The 23,904-nt window shown below is 40.5% G+C and overlaps 1 protein-coding gene across 1 annotated transcript in view; it reads right to left on the bottom strand.

Moving 5' to 3' along the window:
* The window catches only part of atp8b2 (ATPase phospholipid transporting 8B2), a 136,440-nt gene that overhangs the window by 74,266 nt on the left and 38,270 nt on the right, over positions 1-23,904 (bottom strand). The window contains exons 3-12 of the mRNA XM_034174795.1: positions 16,732-16,790; positions 16,472-16,585; positions 8,632-8,730; positions 8,412-8,473; positions 8,208-8,280; positions 5,406-5,476; positions 5,236-5,315; positions 4,005-4,163; positions 3,553-3,641; positions 3,147-3,343 (exon numbers count right to left, since the gene is read on the bottom strand). Coding sequence (XP_034030686.1) covers positions 3,147-3,343; positions 3,553-3,641; positions 4,005-4,163; positions 5,236-5,315; positions 5,406-5,476; positions 8,208-8,280; positions 8,412-8,473; positions 8,632-8,730; positions 16,472-16,585; positions 16,732-16,790 — 1,003 coding nt within the window. The remainder of the gene's footprint in view (positions 1-3,146; positions 3,344-3,552; positions 3,642-4,004; positions 4,164-5,235; positions 5,316-5,405; positions 5,477-8,207; positions 8,281-8,411; positions 8,474-8,631; positions 8,731-16,471; positions 16,586-16,731; positions 16,791-23,904) is intronic.

Genomic DNA, 23,904 nt, shown 5'->3' with positions numbered 1-23,904 from the left:
AATGTGGGCCGGGAAAGGGAAGTTTGGGGTTCTCTGCTGTTACCCCTGCAACCCGATGCTGAATAAGCGGTTGAAGATGACCTGACCCATTTGGCATGCATTTCCGATACCCTTTATGGTTAAAATAAATTTGCACAACATGAATATTTGTGTTTCTCACAGTGGAAAAAAGCACAATCTCTATTTGCAATCATTTTATGTCAAAATCAAAATTTTGGAAGAAAAAACTGGAAGGCAATGACAGTACAGTCAATATTGTTGGTTATTGTTGGTTTCTTTCTCTCTTTTTTGCATAATTTTGTCAGTTTGCTAACAATCTAATTTGAGTCTTAAACTGTATTTTTATTGAATTATCAGATTCTTAAATACTTTGAAGGGTGGTGGCCAAGCTGTGAAGTACCCTTGTTTCCAGTGCTACATGTTATATTTACACTGCAACCTCAAGGTCACAGTGTAAATATAAATGTACACTGTGTGACCTTGAGGTCGTTAATTATTGTAAACAGAATTTGCACTCTCTTCCTCCCTTCCTCCACAACCACAGGCTATGACAGGAAAATGCTAACTACTGGATTTTTCAGGCCGATCAGAGAACACTTGAATCCTCTGTCCCTCTATTTTTATCTTGATGGCCAAGACACATTTCATGAACTTGTACTGTTTCCCAAAACTCTAAACCGAAGACGCACACTCATCTACAAACTTCCATGTCACACTGAAAGTCTCCACCCAAAACCACAAAATCTCATATCTAAACCACACTCTGCTTTCAGACATCACAGAAAAACTACAAAAATACATATACAGTACACTACACAATGGGCACCACACAGTGATTAGATCAGTTAAAAGGCATGACTATAAAAATCTGTTACTAAGAGGAAAGAGTTTTTTAGTTTTCCATCAGAACAGTCTCTTTATATGACGAGCACAATGGTTTTAATTCCACAGTCTACAGTACGGCAGAAAGGTACTGTAAAAAATATGCAACTGATAAAAATGTAGAATACAGTGAAATAATTTCCATGTATTTCCAAATATGAGTTAATGAAAAAACAAAACAAAACAAAAAATATTGTACATTGAAAGTGATCAGGTACTGAGATGCTGACAACATAATTTCCTTGGAATATTTCCTGATCCTCAATAACTGAGCTTGCAGCGTTGATGTCATGCCACATTGCATTACTGGGTAATTTACATGTTTGGACGATAGTTTTATTTCTTTGTGAATTTAGAAGTAAATTCATGACTGGGTTCCTATTATGCTCCTCCTTCTCCTCTTCTTCTTCTTCATGCACGGGCACATCAGTTTTGCAAGAGCTGTATTCTTGCTTCACTTTTTTTTTAGCACTAATGATGCACACATATGCCGTTTCCTCCTTGTTTATTGATTTGTGTTCCCCTTGATTCTGTAGCTGTTATATCTTACTTGAAGTCTTTCTTAAATTAATAACTGTATTTTCCAGACTATAAGTCAAGCTTTTGTTTGTTTTTGTTTTTTAACTTATTTGGCTGACCCTGCAACTTATATTTTAAACCAAATTACATGTCAAAAATATATTGCATTATCATTTACAGCCACAAAATGGCACTGTCTAACACCTGACAAGTGAACACTGCTCCTGTAAACTAATCTGAAAGAGGAGAACAGGCTGGGTCTTAGAGAACAAGCCCCTACTCAGCACTCGACTTGTTTGCACTTTGTGGGACAGCTGCAACCACAGGGAGGAGGATGGCTCAGCTAAGGTAAGGCTAACTGTATGATTGGTCACTTGAAAAAGTTTATTTACATTTACTGAGGTAAGCTTGCTTTCACACCCAATGAAACAATCTGTGCATCTGGGAACTTCTAATGATATTTTCAAATGTTTCATATGGTCACCATTCGGTGCGCTGTACCAGTCAGACTTTAAACAGAATTTTCAATTTTGCAGATGCCTTTTTTTTTTTACAAATTAAAAAAAAATTACATATTTACAAATACAGGTTTATTTGTAAAAACCAACACACAAGTTAACTAGTGTGGGGTTTTTTTGTTGTTGTTTTTTTTTTTTTTTTTTTTTTACATCCAACCAAGGATTAGGAGGCTCAATTTTCCCATAATGCCTCTGGGCATCTGTGAGTTTTAATGCTCAAACATTTAGAACTTGTGCATTACTTTAAAACTAAAAGATATTTGTGATATTTTCACTTTGTTAAAATGACAGTTAACATTACTATAAATAAACCATCCGGAATTAGTTTGGTTTTTAAATCAAACCTGGTTTGCTTTTCATGATTTCTGCCTCATCTCAAAGGCTCTGTATGCTGTCAAGGAAAATGCTTTTTTTTTTTTAAATTGTAGCAGCCAGGCCCCTTCTGCTGGGGTCGGGTTGAGCTCAGACAGCTCCTCACAGCTGCCTGTCTGCTGTAAAACACAGCAGAGAAGAAATAACATGATTTTAGGATTTACAAATGTTTTTGACTGTTCGGCTTTACTTACTATGCCAGCAACTAAAAAGTGAGCGGACTAAAAATTTGCTAAACTAAATTTAGCTGAAGCTAATTGGTTCGCTGATGGTTTTTGAAGTTAGCTGGAAAGCTAATCTGATAACAAAAACTTAGCTTCAATAATTAGCGCTTGGCGGATTAGCACCCTGACTCCCACCACTGATTACACAGAGAAGACATCCACTTTGATCAAAAACCTTCTGCAACAACCTCTGGTGGTGTTTGGAAAAAACAACCATTTCTCAATCAATCATTTGCTAGCTGATCATCTAACACCATTTGTAAACAGTGTCATTAATGTGGGGCAGGGGAGGTGATAGTCAAGTGGTGAAAGGGGTGAGTTTGTGACCAGAGGATCCTCAGATCAAATCTCCATCAGTTGAGTGAATCAAAAAATAAACCATTTAAGGTACTTGGGCAAGGTCCTTAATCTCCATATTGCTTCCAATGTGTAGTGAGGGCCTTGCATGGCAGCACCCTGACATCAGTGTGCGTATAGGTGAATGTGAGACATCCCTGTAAAGTTCTAACCATGTAAGCACTATAAGAAAAACTAAACTGGTTGTGAAGACCTATTTACTCAGGTATCTGTATATTCTGCTGCTTCTCTTCACTGGACATGCTACACATTTTCACCAGCCATTTGGCCCTACCTGACATATAGAGAGATAGGCACCACGGTGTTGAGAATGATGACATAGGACCAGAAGGAGAGGAAGGCTGAGAATAAAAAGCTGTCCACAGGAGGGTCCCACGGCAGGTAGATCTGAAACAGGGAGCCCACTTCTCTCTCCCACACTGCATTACCCACAGCCAGGATCACACCCATACACACCAGGAACCCAAAAATCTGACAGACACACAAAGAAATACACCTCAGGACAAAGTACATAATGTCTCCATCATACAATCATATGTATTAAATTTGGATCTTTGATCAGTTGAATACAAATTAGGATAAAGTGTATTGTTACAGGAGATCTCTGGAGGTTCAAGCCTCTGACATCATGTCCTGAAATAGTACTGAGCCATGAAAGGGAGAGGTTTGGGGTTTCCTACCCAGAGGACAAGAGTGTTCATCAGGCGATCGATGCTTGTACGTTTAAACTTGGTGTGACCGCTGTTCTGCATTAGCTTGGTGTCTGGGCCTGAAACAGAGACAGGCAAAGCTAGACAAATTACAATCTGCAGAAATCAACAGAAGTGAATAACATCAATCTTTATTTGACCCAAAGGAGACTATGCCATCAAAATATTTAACAAAATGAAAATATTAGAGAATACATAACTAAAATTAAAAGCAGACAGACTGATAATAAACACAAAGTATACAACCATAATGTTAATGTGCCACACAAACATACAACAGACTACACAGAAGAAAACAATAAACAACATGTAACATATAATACAACATAAGCTGAATTTTACATTAAAAGCTATTCAGCAGATGAATATGTATATATGAAGGTCACATATATTCACAGTTAGCTATACATGGACACACCAACCTGCAAAGATGACAAGGCCATAACAGGCCTCAGTATTACGCAGAACACATCCTCGGAGCAGCATGTTCTGATTGGTCAGGGTGTATTTCTTGTCTCTCCAGTATAAAGTCCCACAGAAACGATCCAGTTTGTTGTTTGGGGGCTCACAAACTACCTCACCTTCAGTGTCGGGACATGCAAAATGCACACAAATATAAACAATAATTCCATGTCCTCCAAATTCCTGAATAGCTATGCAACTGTCCTAATATTTTTTTATTTTTTTATTTTACAAAATACAAAGTAAACAAATGGATTTAAAAAAAACTATTATCAATTCCACTAAGTGCAGCATTGTAGTAGTAAAAGTAGAACACTCAGAGTAATACTGATTTATGAAAGACTGGTGGTTGTTATTAAAAGCACATTAATTCTAATCATAATAGTAACAATAATAAGTATTATTATAATTATTGTTGTTGTTATTATTATTGTTACAAGTTTGTAGTTGCAGTACTATATGCCAAATCCTTTTAAACTATGTCTTCAAAGGTAGACCTTTATCCTGACTCCTCATCCTTCTGGCTACTGACCCATACATGACAAACCATAAACAAAATCATGAGAAAAACATGCGCATTCATGTGGAAAGTGCTATCTGACTGCCAGGTCAGATAGAGACTTGATGTTTATTCGAAGTAAAGCAGATCATGAATATACTTTTAAAATGTGCACCGCTACTAATAAGTGAGCAGAAAACACTGATAGAGGAGCGGTGGTTGTTTTCTCCATCGGCACAGAGTTTATGAACCAGATAGAGACGGAATGCAGACTGAAGAATCTGTCTAATTAATCCAAAACTAAACAATCAAAAAGAATCCCTTTATTGGGTCCAATTTTTATTTCTGCAATTGGATCAGGACATCCATAGTTCAAAATGAATAATTTAACACTCTGCTCTTGACACTCGCTCCAACACACAGTAAGCTGATAATTTGTGGTAAAGTGTCAGTTGATTTGCTGCTGTTGCAGGAGAAGATTACTTGTGGGTATGATGAGATGACATGTGACTATTGTGTTCCGTGTCCTGGTGGGCGGGTGATAAAGGGCAGCAGTGCACAACGTGCAGCAAAAACCACATATATTTTATAAAGGATCCAAGTGCAAGGGTGTAAAGGTGAATATAGTTTTTGCAATGGGTGCAAGAATGAAACGAAAAGCTGAGGTAAGAGGACTTTGTTTCAAATCATACCATCAAATGAAGCCAAGTTGTTCGGATCTCCAAGTTCAGATGTCACTGAGACTGACTGTCGCACCTTCATATTGGTCTCACTACAAGACAACACATCACACAGTTCTTTAGAACCACCATGTTGCTTCTGCTACTGGGAGCTGATGCTAAATAATAGTGAGTTGTCTGACCCGTCCAGTTCAGCCGTTTCAATGTAACAGAGCCCGTGAGGTTCAGTGCCGGACAACAGGAGCAGGTCGGCCTGAAAAAAATATACAAAAGCTGAAATTAATATCAAACGCACAATTAGAAACGATGACTGATGTAGCGCACAATACATAAAATGTAATAATAAGCAACTGGTACTACTCAGTGATGTATAAATACTAGGTCACACTTCAGTAAGAGTACACATACCTTACAAGAAAATAATGTGTAAAGCTTAAAATAACTTGAGTAAAACTATCAACATTTCTGACATTAATTGTACTTAGTTCTCCAAAACATTTTATGATGTTTAATATAATTTAGTATCAAAAGGCAAAAAGCACATGAAAATACCCTAGGAATAACTTAGAAAACGATGAAATGGCAAAATAGTGTTGGAGATGCCACCAGTGGATTTGTACTATGATATGAATGAAACAAAGTCTGAAAGAAGTTTTTTAAAAGCTTTAGTGTGTAGGATTTATAAGTGTTTATTTGCAGAAATGGAATATACCTTTCATAACACACTAAATAAGTAGTAATGTTAGACCTCGTGTGAAGTGCCTTGAGGCGGTGTTGTTGTGATGTGGCGCTGCTATATATAAATAAAATAAGCTAGCGCGTTGCCCGTGGGGATCCATGGGCTCTAGACTGACCCAAAATACATAAAGATATACCAAATGGCAAATGTCAGCTCTCCCATTTCTCCGTGATTGAAGTTACACACACGCACAGATGTACATGGAGGCCACTTGGCTTTTAATATATGGATGGATGGATGAGATTTATTGTCATTGTCATTACACGAGTGCAACAACGAGATTACGTCCACACTCAAATTACCACAGACAAGATACAGCAATTAATCAACAATTATTACTTGTTTATACCGTAATAATGGCACACATCAGAATTAAGACAACACATATACATTTGACATTGTTTATGTGCACTAAACTTGAAACAGTCCGTTTTCCGAACTGAGGCAATGTGAGTGTGGGGGAGCCACAGCAACATGTAGCTGTGGCGCCGCCAGCTTGGGCCGGGATGGGGTGTGGGATGAGGACATGAGAGGGTAGGGGGAGGCGGTAGCATGCTTTCAGTCTCTGTCCATATGTGAATCAAATGAGTCATTTTCTGTCCATGTGTACTGGAGTTGGAGAAGATAAAAAGGCAGCCAAATGTTCACCAAGGCCGTAAAAATTCTTCTGGAGGAAAACAACGGGCATTTTGTCCTTCAGAGGCTGATAAGCCTGCCATGTTTATGGTTGAGCAGTGAAAAACACCTTCACAGCTTCACATGAACAACCAGATCCAATTATGAATATTCCCTGGTCTCTGACATCTTCCTTTGCAAGGTGTGCATTTGCTCCGAGATGTTATCCATTTTGCGTTCGAGTTCAAGGGTTAACACAGTCTGAGAATGTATCGCCTTGCCCAACTCATTAATCATGACGGACAAGTGAGGGGTTGTGGTTCTGGTGGCAGCCGTCTTGCCAATTTTCCGGTAGGTCAGGGCAGCACATAAACCAATAAGTACCAGCCCTCCCACAATGAAACCAAATATAAATAAATCCTCGATGTCCTCCACAGAGAATGGCGCAAAGCATGCGACACGGCAAGTCTCCCAGGAGTCAAGAACATAGCCCGCAGGGTAGTTTCCATCTGGGCACGCAGGATCCCCCAGCCCTGATTTCGTTGTTGAAAAAATTGTGTCAATAGCGTTCAGAGACCAGCTGATCAATTCCATGGTTATTCCAATACAATTGGAGAAGTTAGGGGTCTTGAAGGTTGGAGCAGAGATAGAGGAGAGAGGAGTAGATGCGACCGCCCTCGCCGAAGTCCAAAGCAAAATTGTATAATTGTATAGATGATTTACCGCCCCATGCTGGAATGGCGTCTGAGTCCAGAACTTAATTATCAATGTCCATTGTGCCTTGTTGTTACCTAACATCCCTAATTTCTCCAAAAATATTAGTCCTATCAACTTTCCGTTTTTGCGGCGTTCATCTTTGACCCAAAATACATAAGCATGCCAAACGGCAAATGTCAGCTCTCCGAAGTTCTCTGTGATCAAAGCCACACGCATGCACGCATACACGTACACAGAGCTGAGGCCACTTGGCTTTTAATATATAGACTGAATAACCATTTGTTATGAGATTTATCTACAACACAGAATCAATGTGTTTTCATAAGCTTAGAATGAGCATCTTAGCATGGCAGTGGGCCCCTCATGGAGGCCACTATGTTGCTACACCATGTTGATTCAGTTGTCCAAAAGGGACATACTTAGTCTGCTTTTCACATTTTGCAACGCAGCTGGAATTTTGTAGGGGGGAGAAGAGGAATCAATAGTTTCTCTCCAGTACACTATGTACTGGTTGCTAGTGCAGGCTAACAAGTTTGAGAACCCTCATATTGCTTATTGCAAGAGAAGGCAAGCGAGCATGAATTCCTGTCTCCAAAGATGTAACAACTTCAAGATGGACAAAATCATGACCAGCGACGATATAAAGCAATCTGCAATCTCTCCACTAGATAACACAAAATCCTACACATTGTAGCTTTAAACTTTTATTACACAAGTCCCAGAAGTCCACATGTGATCTTTGTGGCCCTCAGTTATAAAACTCTATACAGTGTGTAATCACAAAAGCAGAAATGTGTGTACACATGGTTGTCCTTTATAAATCCCAGTGGTCATGGAGTGTACGTATGTACGTTCACAGGTGTTACTACTGCATGTGCATTAGTGTGGACATCTCTATCCTGAATACACTTACTGCCACAAATTGGTTATTCTCCAGTTTAATAATATCACCAACTCGAACATTCATCCACTTTTCTTTCTGAAGCCTGAGATGGAGAAACAGTTGCACAAAGTAAAACAGAGATAAAATTACAGTTCAGCATTAAGAGAAGCAAAGAAACTGATGAGCAAACTCAGTTTAAAATGCACTGGTAGGTGTTAAATTCTGTTGACTCACGTGCCGCGGATAAGAACCTGAGACTGACGGTTATTTACGTGGTTGTCACTCTTGTGACGAAACTGCAAGACACATAAACCACAAAGGGCTTTCCAAAAGTTCAAAAGTATTTGGATATATTATGTGTGTATTTGTGAGCTGCAGTGCACTTGGTATAGGTACACCACTGCAATGTTATTCTGCAATGAGTAATGAGTGTGTTATGTGAAAGCTTGCTCACATAATCATCTGTGGCATCCTTTACTGCAGTGATGCTCAGCACCAGAGCTAAAGGCACGATGGTAGTGAACCAGGACAGGGAGGAAATCTGAGGTATCAACTACAGAAACACAGACACGTTGACCTGTCCATTAGTCTGAAAGGCATCAAAGTGTTTAATGTAGACCATTAAATAATAATTAAATCGCTATCCCCACTTTGGTGTTGGCTTAGACACTTCAAATTGTTGATTGAAAAGCCTGCCATGTAAACTGAATTGCAGAATGTGGAAAATGTATTTATCCGGAAGAGTCCAACAATAAGGCAAATCAAATGTCTTTGAACTCTGACTTGTCTTCAGAAATACGTTTTCTACATCTAAGACTGCTGCATCCTATTTAAACAGCCTCTTCTGAGTTTCCCCAACATTATCAACGTGCTCATGAGTCAAACAACAGATGTAAATATCTTGAAAAGGATGATAGTTTTTTTTTCAAAATAATTTTGTTGTTATTGGTTCCAAATATATGTAGAACAGGTAGCTCAGTGGGTTTTAAGTTTGTGACACACTGGGAGACTCAGGCTGACTCATGGAGACTCCAATCAACCATGAGTTGGAGATATCTAACCCCTGTTGCTTGCAAAATTTGCAATCAAAAACACTGGAAAGACTATAGAAAATGGTCATCTACTGGCATGTATGTTCTGTAGTAATGTACAGTATGTAGTTCGCAACCAATAAGCCAACCAACAATTATATTTTAAATCTATGAGTGTTGATTTTTGCAAAACGTTTGATTCAGTTAATCAGACTGATCTGTGGAACATTCTGAGAATTTGTGAAACTCCCATTAAGTTGCAGTGCATCACAGCTGCACTATACATGAGCACTGTGAGCACTCTGCAGAGTGAAGGGGGAGTCTTGGACTTCTTCCTCTTGAATTTTGGTTCCTACTCTGTTCAATGCCAGTATGAACTGGGTGCTACATAAGGTTGTGGTCCAGCAACTTGAGTGCCTTTGTCGATAAGGAAAGGCTCACTGACCTTGACTTTGCAGACGATACTGTAATATTTGTAGAATCAATGGATGCCGTGATTGCAACATTTGAGAAGCTAAGTGAAGAGTTGCAGTGTCTGAGTTTGTGCTTGTCCTGTATCAAGTCAAAGTCAACTTTCACCAAGAGACACTTCCCAGTTGAGAGGTGGCGTGCTTGGCTGGAGGTTGTTCGAGTAACATCAATAGATACACTCATTTCCTCACATGCATGCAAACTGACACTAATAAGGAAGCCAATTAACTTTAATTGATAATTACCTGGCCATCTGTCTCTTAATGAATGTTTGCCTAATCATGTCCGGATACTTAACGTCATCACTGATTAGTTAATGAGTCAACAGGTTATATACAGCAGCATAATTAAAGTTTGTCACAGATGAACACAAGACATCACAGACTCTGTTTCCCATGTGAATCTCAATCATTTATATCGAATAGAATTATGGGTGTGATATTTATAGCTCTTGTTTTCTGACTCATTAAAAGAACACCTCAGGTGGGTGTGGGTTCAAGATTTAATCAAGACAAACTGATTCAAATTTTGTGAAATTTGATGCACCAGATCAATCTAAAAACAAACATTGCTTTGACTTAATAAGGAGAATCAATGGGCAGGTATTGAAGTTGGAATGTGAGAATTGATAGACGGATTGGGGCGGCATCTGAAATCTTACAGATGTTGAAGGAGCTGTCTTACAGACCTGACTACCACCTACTGAATACTGCCACCTGCTGGATGGTTGGTGGATGGATGGATGATGGAACTTAAGATGAACTAGGGTTGGAAGGTGTCTGCCATCTGTTATGCCTGTCTCAGGTTATTACAGCGACTAATCTTATCAGCTGCCTGACAGAAATTAGGAGCAGGTGTGACTTGGAAGATTTAAGTGTTTTCTGATCTCATCAGTTGTTGTCCCCAGTGCTATACCAATGCATTATATTTCTCGTGCTTTTCTATAGTTTGTACTACTAGTGTAATCTCCTCCAAATTGTTACTCTCGAAGCAATATCTCCTCTGTGTTGTTATTCTCCCAATCCTTTGAATTGGCGGTCCTGCTCCTAGTGTGTATCATTATTTTTAATTCCTCGGCTCTCAGGTTTCCGGGTTCGCATGCATGCTTATTTCCCTAACTGGTTTATATTCCCTCACTCACTCCTGTATTAGACTGTCTCATTCATGAGCCATTTTGCGTTCCATCTCAAGGATTTTGATTTGAGTTATTGACCTCTATTGCCTGCCTGTTTCTTTCGAGTTTAACCTGCTGTCTGTTGAACCCTACGTGGTATATCTAATTCTTCTTTATTGATCTCCTGCCGACTTGACTGGATTCTCCTGTTGCTGTTACCCTTACGGACACTGTTGCTAAATGAACTCATTAATTGTGTACAGAGGACAAGGAGTGGAGGAGTTTAAGTGTCTCTGGGTGTTGTTCATGAGTGGGGTAAGTTGGAGTGTGAGATTGATAGACAGATTTGAGCGGTGTCTGAATTCTTACAGATGCTGTAATGGACTGCCGTGGTGAAGAAGGAGCTCTGCCAGAAGGCGAGGTTCTCAATTTACTAGTCGATTTATGCTCCTATCCTCACCTATGGTCATAAAGGGTACAGAAACATTTTTGCTGCTTTGAAGGTTCCAATACGTACAGTGGCCTCCATCTCCATAAATGGAAGAAGTTTGGATCCACCAGGACTCTTCCTAAACTGAGCAATCAGGGAGAAGGGCCTTAGTCAGGGAGGTGACCAAAAACCAGATGGTCACTCTGTCAGAGCTCCAGCATTCCTCTGTGGAGAGAGGAGAACCTTCCAGAAGGACAACCATCTCTGCAGCAATACACCAATCAAGCCTGTATGGTAGAGTGGCCAGATGGAAGCCACTTCTTAGTAAAAGACACATGGCAGCCCACCTGGAGTTTGCCAAACAGCACCTGAAGAACCCTCAGACCATGAGAAACAAAATTCTCTGGTCTGATGAGACAAAGATTGAACACTTTGGCGTGAATGCCAGGCATCATGTTTGGAGGAAACCAGGCACCATCCCAACAGTGAAGCATGGTGGTGGCAGCATCATGCTGTGGGGATGTTTTTCAGTGGCAGGAACTGGGAGACTAGTCAAGATTGAGGGAAAGATGAATGCAGCAATGTACAGAGACATCCTGGATGAAAACCTGCTCCAGAGCACTCTTGACCTCAGACTGGGGCGACGGTTCATCTTTCAGCAGGACAATGACCCTAAACACACAGCCAAGATATCAAAGGAGTGGCTTCATATTTATACGCATGTGATTTTAGTATTTTTATTTAAAAAAAAACCTGCAAAAATTTCAAAAAACTTTTTTTTCATGTTGTCATTATGGGGTGTTGTGAGTAGAGTTTTGAAGGGAAAAAATTAATTTACTCCATTTTGGAATGAGGCTGTAACATAACAAAATGTGGAAAGAGTGAAGCGCTGTGAATACTTTCTGGATGCACAGTACATTTCCCAGCTGGCTTGTGAATACCTTGGGATCACCTGGGAAGAATTACAGGACTTGGCTGAGGAAAGGGAAGTGAGGGATGAGCTGCTTTCTCTGTTGCCACAGCGACCCAGACCCAGATAAGCGGCTGAAAATGGATGAATTAATGAACCATGTGCCGAACCCACGCCTAGGCTACTGACCATATTACCAGTTGTTCCCACCACTGTTAAGTATGAACTGCTAACTGGGACATTCCATAATTAGAGGACATTTTGGCATATACACTTCTTAAAAATAAATCTTCAGTTTTAGCATCTTATGTTGTATATTTAAGAAATATGGGTCATAAACTACTAAATTATATGATTTGTCAAGCTCCGCACGTCTGTCTCAATGTGCCGAAAAAGTGCTGATGTCCACGTCTTTTCACAATTCCTGTGCTAGCCAGATGACATCCCGGATAAAACACAGCGTCCAGTTTGGAAATGAACGGCACATTCCACTGTTACAGGAGTTTTTGTCATGGAAAGAGGAGCGGAGGCTTTGCGCGTTGCGGCGGTGCCGCATGGCGCAAAGCAGCGCCATGATGAAGCCTCACAGGACATGTTCTGGCATGTCCAGGCACATCCACAATTTCTCGGATAATCACTCGATGGAAAAACCACCGACAGCTGTCTGAACGCCATCTCAAAGCCGTCCTGTGAGACCAAAACGGAGGTGGTTTTGTCTCGTTCCAGTAGTGAATACATTGTGATGCGCGAAGCCTCCACTTGGCTTTCCATGACAAAATCTCTTGTTAAAAGTGAAATCTGCCGGAAAATGGTTGATGTCCAGCTCTTGTGATAACCAGAGAAATTGCACATGATGGTCACGGATCCATACAGCCATCCGTTTAGAAATGAAATGGTCGCTCAGCCTGTCGATGGCGGCTTCGGAGCGCGGCGCACCACCAGTCGCTCTGGGCCATCCTTAAAGCGACAGTAACACTCCGTAATCTCTTTGAAGCCCATAAAATTTTCACCAAAAACCATCTGAATTTCTCAAATGGTGTCCACTTTGATGTCCCTCACAGTTTCTGAAAAAATTTTGATCAAGCAAAGCAGCAGTCTCTGAGCCATTCCTAAACAATGAAAAAAACGACGAGAGGGGTGGACCACTCCTCACTCAAAGCCTGCTCACAGGCGAATGACGCAACCGACAGACGTGAAAAAACTCACGCATGCGCACGAAGGTTCAAGCTTGGCTGACGCAATCACACGTGATTCAAATCCATATGGTTTTTGAAAAAAATAATAAGATCGGATACTTTTCTAACAGACCTCGTATATATATATATATATATATATATATATATATATATACGAGGTCTGTCAATAAAGCAACGGTCCTTTTTATTTTTTTCAAAAACTATATGGATTTCATTCATATGTTTTTACGTCAGACATGCTTGAACCCTCGTGCGCATGCGTGAGTTTTTCCACGCCTGTCGGTGACGTCATTCGCCTGTGAGCACTCCTTGTGGGAGGAGTCGTCCAGCCCCTCGTCGGAATTCCTTTGTCTGAGAAGTTGCTGAGAGACTGGCGCGTTGTTTGATCAAAATTTTTTCTAAACCTGTGAGACACATCGAAGTGGACACGGTTCGAAAAATTAAGCTGGTTTTCAGTGAAAATTTTAACGGCTGATGAGAGATTTTGAGGTGATTCTGTCGCTTTAAGGACTTCCCACGGTGCGAGACGTCGCTCAGCGCTCTCAGCCGCCGTCGTCAGCCTGTTCAAGCTGAAAACCTCCACATTTCAGGCTCTATTGATCCAGGACGTCGTGAGAGAACAGAGAAGTTTCAGAAGAAGTCGGTTTCAGCATTTTATCCGGATATTCCACTGTTAAAGGAGATTTTTTTAATGAAAGACGTGCGGACGGGTCCGCGCGTCGGGACGCAGCCGACGCGGTGCGGCGGCACAGGAAAAACACCTCCATGTTGATAACCATTTGTAAAATCCAGGCGGCTTTTGATGGCTTTCAGTGGAGTGAGTATATGAGAAATTGTTTAACAGCAGGACATGTTCCAACTTGTCCTTAAGGCTTTCAACAGAGGTGTTTTTCCTGTGGCGGAGCGTCGCGTCGGCTGCGTCCCGACGCGCGGACCCGTCCGCACGTCTTTCATTAAAAAAATCTCCTTTAACAGTGGAATATCCGGATAAAATGCTGAAACCAACTTCTTCTGAAACTTCTCTGTTCTCTCACGACGTCCTGGATCAATAGAGCCTGAAATGTGGAGGTTTTCAGCTTGAACAGGCTGACGACGGCGGCTGAGAGCGCTGAGCGACGTCTCGCACCGTGGGAAGTCCTTAAAGCGACAGAATCACCTCAAAATCTCTCATCAGCCGTTAAAATTTTCACTGAAAACCAGCTTAATTTTTCGAACCGTGTCCACTTCGATGTGTCTCACAGGTTTAGAAAAAATTTTGATCAAACAACGCGCCAGTCTCTCAGCAACTTCTCAGACAAAGGAATTCCGACGAGGGGCTGGACGACTCCTCCCACAAGGAGTGCTCACAGGCGAATGACGTCACCGACAGGCGTGGAAAAACTCACGCATGCGCACGAGGGTTCAAGCATGTCTGACGTAAAAACATATGAATGAAATCCATATAGTTTTTGAAAAAAATAAAAAGGACCGTTACTTTATTGACAGCCCTCGTATATATATATATATATATATATATATATATATATATATATATATATATATATATATATATATATATGTATTAGAAATACTCATATTAGGCTTATCTATTGCAAATAATAATAATTACAAATAATCACTACAATCTAACCAAAATTAATTTATTTTCAGATGTTATTTGATCTCAACATGTATTGTAGCACACTATGCAGTAATGATGCTGTTCTAACTGAAGAAATGTGTAAATTCTGGCTATTTATTTTAAATATGTAAAATATGTAAATATTTTAATAATATAAAAGATATTAATATGTAAATACAAAAAGTACACAAATAATTTTTTTTTATCATTTAACTAAACATCTTTAACCTAAACACCCTGTTAACTATGATAATAACCATATTATATAATTTTTGTAACAGGGTTGCAAATCAATGCTAATACAGCATCTATCTAATGAACAAAAGCTAGCTGCTTAATTTAGCTATTTTATGCAGATCCACCTTGGATTTGCTGTGGCGACCCCAAGTGCAAACAAGGGAGCAGCCGAAGGGACTTACCAAGGTCAAGGACCAATGTAGTTTTACAAATAGAGAAAATAAAAATTGAAATTATTCAACATTATTCTTAAACTATGAGTAACAGGGTTGAGTGGTTTAGCTTTATGCACTCAGTTAACCCAGAAAAGTTTGAAAATATATCAAAGATGCAAGAGGGCACTCACCTTTGGTCAACCCATGGATTTTGAAAATGTTTGGATGATGTAATTTCTTGTTTGTCATATGGCATAATATTTTAACCCTTCATCAGCCAGGCAAAAATGGTATGGGTAACAGGGTTGCGTGCACATTCAAGGACACAACTTCAAAGCACAATAAATAGTATTATTCAAAATATGTTTTATTCATTTGTTTGTTTGTTTTTTACAGGTACAATAGATTCATGTAATGAAAATACAACAGAAGACAATTAATTCAAGGCTTATTTTAGATATTAAAAATGATGTAAAAGCTTGTCACCAGGAGGCAGGGACAAGAGAAAAAAGTCATTTTTAGGGGTATTTTACACCTATTCAGTATATTTAATTATGTAAAGACAATTTCTTTCCAGCAAATTATTATATTTTGCTTTATGACAGTTTAATTGGCAAGTTATGTGATATATTTTGTTATTTTGGACTAAAGTACTTTAAATATCAGGTGGGGGACAGCAAATGTCCTCTAATTCTGGAATGTCTCGACTATTAACCTCCTGGTTAACTGCAAATGAAGACTGTTTGAACCTCCCATGGGTGACGTTTTCTACTATGGGGTCACCAGTTGTATAATAGCATTAGAGGTTCATTCATTTCCAAAGTCTAGGTCTGGTGGTTATCAAGGCTCCCACTACTTCTTACATTGTTTAATGGCTGGCACTCTTTATCACAAAATGATTGATATTTACAAAATTGTCATTATTTTTGCAATATCAAAGCATTTTTTACACACACACACACACACACACACACACACACACACACACACACACACACACACACACACACACACACACACACACACACACACACACACACACACACACACACACACAGACATGGATGCATCTGTACACATTGTTTCTTAATTTTCTGACACCTCCTCCATCCCATCCATCTTTCCTTACCTGCAATATGAGCAAGAAAAGGAAGTAGGTGTTGGCCCCTTCCTGGAACTGCTCAAAGAGGTTGACAGGCAGAAAGGTGATAATGTTGTATTTGGATGTCATGATACAGTTATTCTGAAGGAAGAAGATGGTAAGAAAGAGAGAGAGAGAGAGAGAGATAGAGATACAGAAAGAGAGAGAGATGAATTCTGGCAAATGCAAAGAAATGTTTATTCAACAGTGTCATTTTCTGGATCAGGATATGAACCATTATTTCTTACCGCATACTGAAACTTTTCATTGTACTCTCTGTTGTTGGCTCTGACTCTTCTCTCCTCCTCTGCAGAAGCACAAAAAACAAAATGATGGTTTCTGCTGTGCGTGATGAGAGATCCGTAACAGTACCGTGAACATATCTATCTAATCTATCTACACAGGATGAACTCAATTGTGAGGGATACAATCTTTCTCTTACATGTACACACACTAGCACTAATAAGTAAGCCAATTAACTTTAACTAATAATCAGCTGATCCAGACTGGATACACAAGAGATCATCACTGGTGAGTCTGTGAGTAAACAGGTCATATACAGCAACATTACCAAAGCTTTTGACAGATGGATAAATTGCAACTGCACTTGAACTACAAAAAAACACAATAAATCAACACTAAAAACACTGTTAAACTAACATGAACCACAATAACAATATTTACAACCCCAAAACCCTGAACTCCCATGGTGCACTGCACTGACCATTGTTCACTGTTGTTAGTTAATATTTCTAATTTCTCCAAAAATATTAGTCTTATCAACTTTCCGTTTTCACAGCATTCATTTAAGTACATTCAAGTACATAAGTATATAAGACAGTGGGGGGGGGGGGGGGGGGGGTCTAGTGGTTAAGTGTTGGGCTTCAGACTAGAGGATCCTCGGTTCAAAACCCTGTCAGACCGGAAAATCAGTAAGGGTAAGGTCCTTAATGCCCAGTTGCTCCCGGTGTGCAGTGAGCGCCTTGCATAGCAGCACCCTGACATCGGTGTGTGTGTGTGTGTGTGTGTGTGAATGAGTGAATCTGAGGCATAATTGTAAATCGCTTTGAGCTTCTAATGCAGATAGAAAAAAAAAACAATATAAATGCATTCCATTTACCATTTACGGCAAATGTCTGCACTCCCCAGTTTCTCAGTGATTGAAGCCATACACACGCACGCATACACGCACGCACACACACACAGAGGCCACTTGGCTATCATAATATAGATGAACTGAGTTACCCGTTCTACGCACGGGTAATAGAAATTAATTTTAGCCATGTCATTGTATATTTCATATCACTTTAGTTACGGTGTAGTAAGCTGCATTGTGTGGATGTTGTCATCACTAATTTTCACAGAGCAATTTGTGACATTCATCAGACTCAAGTGAATGATGATAAAAGGTGACACCATGTCAAATCACGGCAACCCTGTTGGGGAAAGTGTAGTGACACGGACCCACAACAGGGGGCGCAAATGAACGATCAATAGATGAGCCAAAAGGTAACAATTTAATGTTGTGAATGTGCACAACGACTATACAGACAATCTCAGAATCTGATAGCAGTCAATACACAAAGGTGACGTGTGGGCAGGCTCGAGGATAGAAGACGTCTGTCCTGAGAAGAGCCGGAACCACACGATTTCCGCCGCCACCGAACCTGGTGAATACTGGAGCCGCCAAGTCCCGAATTCCCAGGTGATCACCGTCCCCGACTGTCGGATCTGGTACTGCTGGCGAGGAGCACAAACAGTGAGATGTGGGTGTGTGCACACCCAGTAACACAAACAGTCAGAAGGTGGAAAGTCACCTCCACCTCTAATCACACACTCGTGCAGCTCCTGTTAACCACTTATCTGGTTGGGGTGTGAAGCGAAGCCGTCGCTGATCCCACCAAAACGCCAATCCCACAGATAAGGCAACACCCGCAGGAAAACGGCTGCAAAGGAGTTCAGACTATAAAGTCAGTGTTAAGTTCAGATACAGCAGAGAATATTACCTTCACAGGTAGATGATATCTCGGCAATGAGGTGGAGATGACGTCCGGGTTTTATGCAGTAGTACGATGAAGTGTAGATGGGTGACAGCTGTCATGAGATAATGAGTGACAGCTGTCACCCCCGGCTGTGTCCGTGGCGGCAGCGCCCTCTCGTGCCTGAAGCCCGCACTTCAGGCAGGGCGCCCTCTGGTGGTGGGCCAGCAGTACCTCCTCTTCTGGCAGCCCACACAACTAACGCTCTGGCATGCCGTACACAGCAGGGACATTTTAAATGAAAAAAACGCACGCATTAACGGTCACGTGGCGCGCTGGCCCATTTGGATTGTGATTAAAGTGCACCCCAGCCAACCACTACTATGTAGTAAGTAAAATGTGATGTTTATTACCTGACCTGAGTACCATGTGAACTGCAAAAATAAGGGCTCCACTGAACAGGTCGTGATCTAATATATAAGACTGACCGTGTGTGTGTGTGTGTGTGTGTGTGTGTGTGTGTGTGTGCGCATGTGTATATACGCTTTCAACCTAAGGGCCCCAGTGGCCTCCCCCTTGGTACCCCCAGTCACCATAGCAAGTTTAGTGTCGATTGCTTTATTACTGTGGCTGTAGCGAACACACACGCACAATACACAGTCAGCTTTATATATATACGTATATTAAGATGATGTTGTTAACACAACAAAAAACATTACATTTCTCCTTTTCTTGTGTGAACCTACCGACTGTGAGTCCAGCAATGACCCATAGAATCACCTGCTGTAATATCAGTGAGACAGATTTGAAATAAAATGCCCCTATTTATTATATAATACATGAAATAATTTGTGTTTATGCTCATCCTCGGTGCACACAGGGCTTTGAAGGAACAAAAAGTCCTCAGTCTAGTTTTGACTGATGACTGAGTGTCAATGCGGCGCCAGGGGAACGGACATCACACAAGAGGATCCATTACCCCATAATCACATACAAAGACATTGTGGTTTCCTGTGTTTGTGCAGGGGAGGCAGCACTGCATGCCGTGGCCCAGTCTTACCTTGTACAGCTCCTAACTTAGATTTGCAATTCACAGAAGACCCCATCTGAATGCTGCTTTGCTGTTCAGGTGCTGTGACCTCTTTCTGATTTCCTCTGTGCAAACTCATCAACGTTAATATAATTGCACAGACTTTTCATTTTGAAATAATCTTCCCCTGCTGACTAAAACTCCAGTTTTGCTGTGTATTCACTGTTGTCTTTCAGCACCACCTGCAGCTTACTGACTTCTCTGCCTTTTCTGAGTTCCCTCTGTGGGACAGTAAGGTCTAAAATCATTCTTTGTTTCATAATGAGTTAAAGTGTGAAACTTTTACATTATTTTCAACATTAACATGTTGCAGCTGTTATGTTTGTAACTGGCCATATTATGTGGTTGAGCTGTGAGCTGTTAGCGATACTGTGGTGGGCCACGGTGATATTTTTGTTTTTCTTCATTTTCCTTTTCGTTTCCTTTCTGCAGAAACTGGTGGCTGATGTGTAGACTTTTTTGTACTTTCTGTTTAATATTTTATACCAGGTATGATTTGTTTTGTGTCAATGATGCAATTGAAGTATGTGTGTACACATAAAAATGTGTAAGTATAATAATAATAATAAAAATGTCATATACCATAAAATTTCAAAGTACTGTCCATATATAAAAAAATCAAAAGGAGCACAAAAATTCCCAAAATTCAAACACCACATAATAAACATATAATGAAATCCAACAAACATAAACAGCATGAGATCACATCATACTCTAGTTATAGACAACACAAACTAAGCTTGGTGCGGCAATAGCTCATACTCTAGTTATAGACAACACAAACTAAGCTTGGTGCGGCAATAGCTCAGTTGGTAGAGCGAGCCATCTTATGACCGAAGGGTTGGCAGTTAAAATCCAGCTCCCAACCAGTCAAAAATCTGCATATTGCCGTTTTGTCCTTGGGCAAGACACTTAACCCACCTTACCTTTGTATGAATGAGATGGTGGTTGGAGGGGACATAGGTGCAGGACAGCTGTGGCTAAACTAGTATCTTACCACCATCTATTCACCATTAGTGAATGTGTGAGTGAATAAATAATGCAACTTGTAAAGCGCTTTGGGTGTCTTGAAAAGCACTCTATAAATCCAAGTAATTATTATTATTATTATTATTAAACATGTCTTAAGATTAAAACATTCAACAGTAGCGGACATTCTTGCTGTCTGCTGGAGAACTGTTCCATAACATTGGTGCTGTCACGGACCAGACTGTGAAACCCCTCAAAGTGAAAGGCAACACTGAGTGGTGGTAAACAGCGTTACTTATATTATTATTATATTATATTATTGTTCAGTGCGCAGCATAACAGGTCAGTTGATAGAAGCGCAGCATAACAGGTCAGTTGATAGAAGTCTTTCCAAGGGCACAGCAGGATGGATAACCACGAGGCAAATAGAAGGTGAGTAACACAGAGGCAATTTAAAAATAGTAATTGTGTCTTTAAGACATTAGGGGAGGTGATGGTTTAGTGCATAAGCATTGGGTTTGAGACCAGAGGATCCTTGGTTAAAATCCTAGCCTGCCACAAAATCACTAAGGGCCCTTGGGCAAGGTCCTTAATCCCCTAGTTGCTCCCGGTGTGCAGTGAGCGCCTTGTATGGCAGCACCCTGACACTGGGGTGAATGTGAGGCATTATTGTAAAGCGCTTTGATCATCTGATGCAGATGGAAAAGCGTTATATAAATGCAGTCCATTTACCATTAGACAAACTCTGGGGTCATGATAGATATCACTGGTTAAAACACGGGAAATAATACTCACTGAGAACCCTATGAAATACAAGAAAGTGGGATGGTACCACAACAGTCTGGCAAGGGACACGTATGAAAGTACGCACGTCCATAAACGGCAAAAGCGTGTAGACACAAGAACTCAGAGGATTAAAACCCAGAAGAATTATTACACAATGAAACCACACTAAGAATTACAACAAAGGCCAGAACCACAAGGAAACTAATATTAAATTGTGATCACTGTGAGGACAGGGGGGAAAAAAAGCCACAAAAGGTGTGCAACAAAAAGACGCAGACATGAGGAAGAAAACAAAAGTGACAAGAGCACGCCCAAATTGAAAGTAAACTCAAAGAGACACCTGGACTGTCTTCAGTGGGAAATAAGTAACACATAGAAACCACTAGAGTGCTTTCAGCAAAACAGCACACCAGAGAACATCAGTTCACTGCAAGGAGGAAGTAGAGCATCGCACTCAGAGAGCGCAAATCTCTACCACCACTAGTTTCCAATTCCACAAAATTTTACCTTGGAAAAATTTCAAAGTCAAAGTCCTGTTAGAAGTAGCTTTTCATAAGCTAAATTAAATGTGATCAACTGTCAGGAGCATGTATTTAGTTCATGCACTTGAATCGAAGTTTTTTTTTTGTGGTGTCAGGTTTTTTTTTCCTACTTTTTTGGTTTCTGAATTCTTTTTAATTTTCACAGAACACTGATTATCTCCTATATACAATCTGTCATTGCTTTTTGGCACTTGGTTTCTGACTGATAACTGGAAGATAGACAAACAGGCATAAAAGTGGAACCTCCACCCAGTTTTGGTGGTGTAGGTAAATCCATAACAGAAAAATGAGTGACTGAGGCACTTTTTTGAAATATATTAATTTCAAATGTCCATAAAATCCACAATCCGGATTAGATCTGGACCAAATTTTGTCCAGCAATAGTGAGTGCCAGTCTGCACCTCACTTTCAAATATGAGAGTGATTGGGGCACGTTTGATTAAGATATAATGTAAAATATACATGAAATGGGGATTTCAATGTTAAATTTAAATGGCCACAAAATCCGTTAGCTGGATCAGATCTGGATCAAACTTTGTCAGTCGAAAAGGGCCCCTCCACACATAACATGACTGAAGCCAACTAGCGCACGAAGGAGGAATTGCATACCATTTGTGAAAAATTGGAGCTGCCTCCAATGCCTCGTGCACCTGTCGCTACAATTATTCGCGTACACCAGTGGCGAAAGACAGAGAGTGCCCTGTCAGAACTCATTCGATCCCTCTTGCGGCAGCTGTTGGCCAAATTCCTGGTGACACACACGAACATCCAACACCGCTCACTTGACAATTAGAAAATGTGTGACCTTTCGCACTGTTAACACGAAAACAATGAGCAGGTGATCACTTCCAAGCTGGATGCGAAATTTGTCTAAGTGCCTCCACGTGTGCGGTTGCAAAAAAGCAACACGTGTCGGCTCCCACCGCAACACATGTGGCGTGCCGGGGGTGGGATGGAGTGCACTTGCACGAACTGGTGATATGGATGTACAACCCCAATTCCAATGAAGTTGGCACATTGTGTAAAATGTAAATAAGAACAGAATACAGTGATCTGCAAATCCTCTTTAACCTATATTCAACTGAATACACCACAAAGACAAGATATTTAATGTTCAAGCTGATAAACTTTATTGTTTTGTGCAAAGGAAAAACTCCCTCTGATGACACTGAGGAAGACACCTCAAGCAGACCAGACTCAAAGGGGTGACCTACTGCTTAGGCCATTCTAACAGTTACAAGATTTTGCAAAGTTTTACAAACAACATAACACAATAAAAGAAGATGCATTTGATGAGACGTCCATGCAGTCCATAGGCAGGGGTCATCCAGCAGTGCTAATGCTTGTACACATCAGTCAGAATCTATTCTCTCTGCCTCTATTTTCTTCTTTGCCCGGTGTACCTCAACAATATTGCAGTGTCAACTGTTGACAGAGATCTGTATCCAATGACTGACTGGCAAAACCAAAGCTGCAGTAACCCTCCTCAATGTATGCAAGATACTTGTGCTATGTCAGCACAGAGGTAGAGGCTTTGCAGGATCAGATGTCAGAACTCTACGGGTGTTCTGAGACCCTCATCGCTCCTGTGCAAGCCAAGATGACCCAGCCTGAATGCATGAGCATTTTTAGCAAACTGTCCATTAAGTGTTTAATGTCTCCGACAGCTTCAAGGGCATTAAAAAGTCCTGACACAGACTAGAACGTCTCAGCAAGATGATATAAATCTATAAAGCTCCATTACTGGGAGACTTACTTTGCCATGAGTATAAGGTTTCCATAAACAACTGGGACACATAAAGAATTTCATAAAGACTGATTTAAGTTAACATACTTAGAATATCATTTTCTTTCAGACAATGACCTGTGTAGCTTTATTACTTGTGTTTTTAAACCTCTTATGTCTCCACTAATGGCAGCACACTATCACTAACACACTCAGTGCAGACTGAACAAAATAAGGATCACAAAAAAGCTTATTGTCATTCAGTCTGATGGGAAGTGCTACCGTCTGTGCCGTTTCTAAATTCCGAACAGACTCTGTGGACAGGTGAT

The sequence above is a fragment of the Thalassophryne amazonica genome, chromosome 7 (assembly GCF_902500255.1).
Source record: "Thalassophryne amazonica chromosome 7, fThaAma1.1, whole genome shotgun sequence".
NCBI classification, from domain to species: Eukaryota; Metazoa; Chordata; class Actinopteri; order Batrachoidiformes; family Batrachoididae; genus Thalassophryne; species Thalassophryne amazonica.
This window is presented reverse-complemented; position numbering and strand designations above follow the sequence as displayed.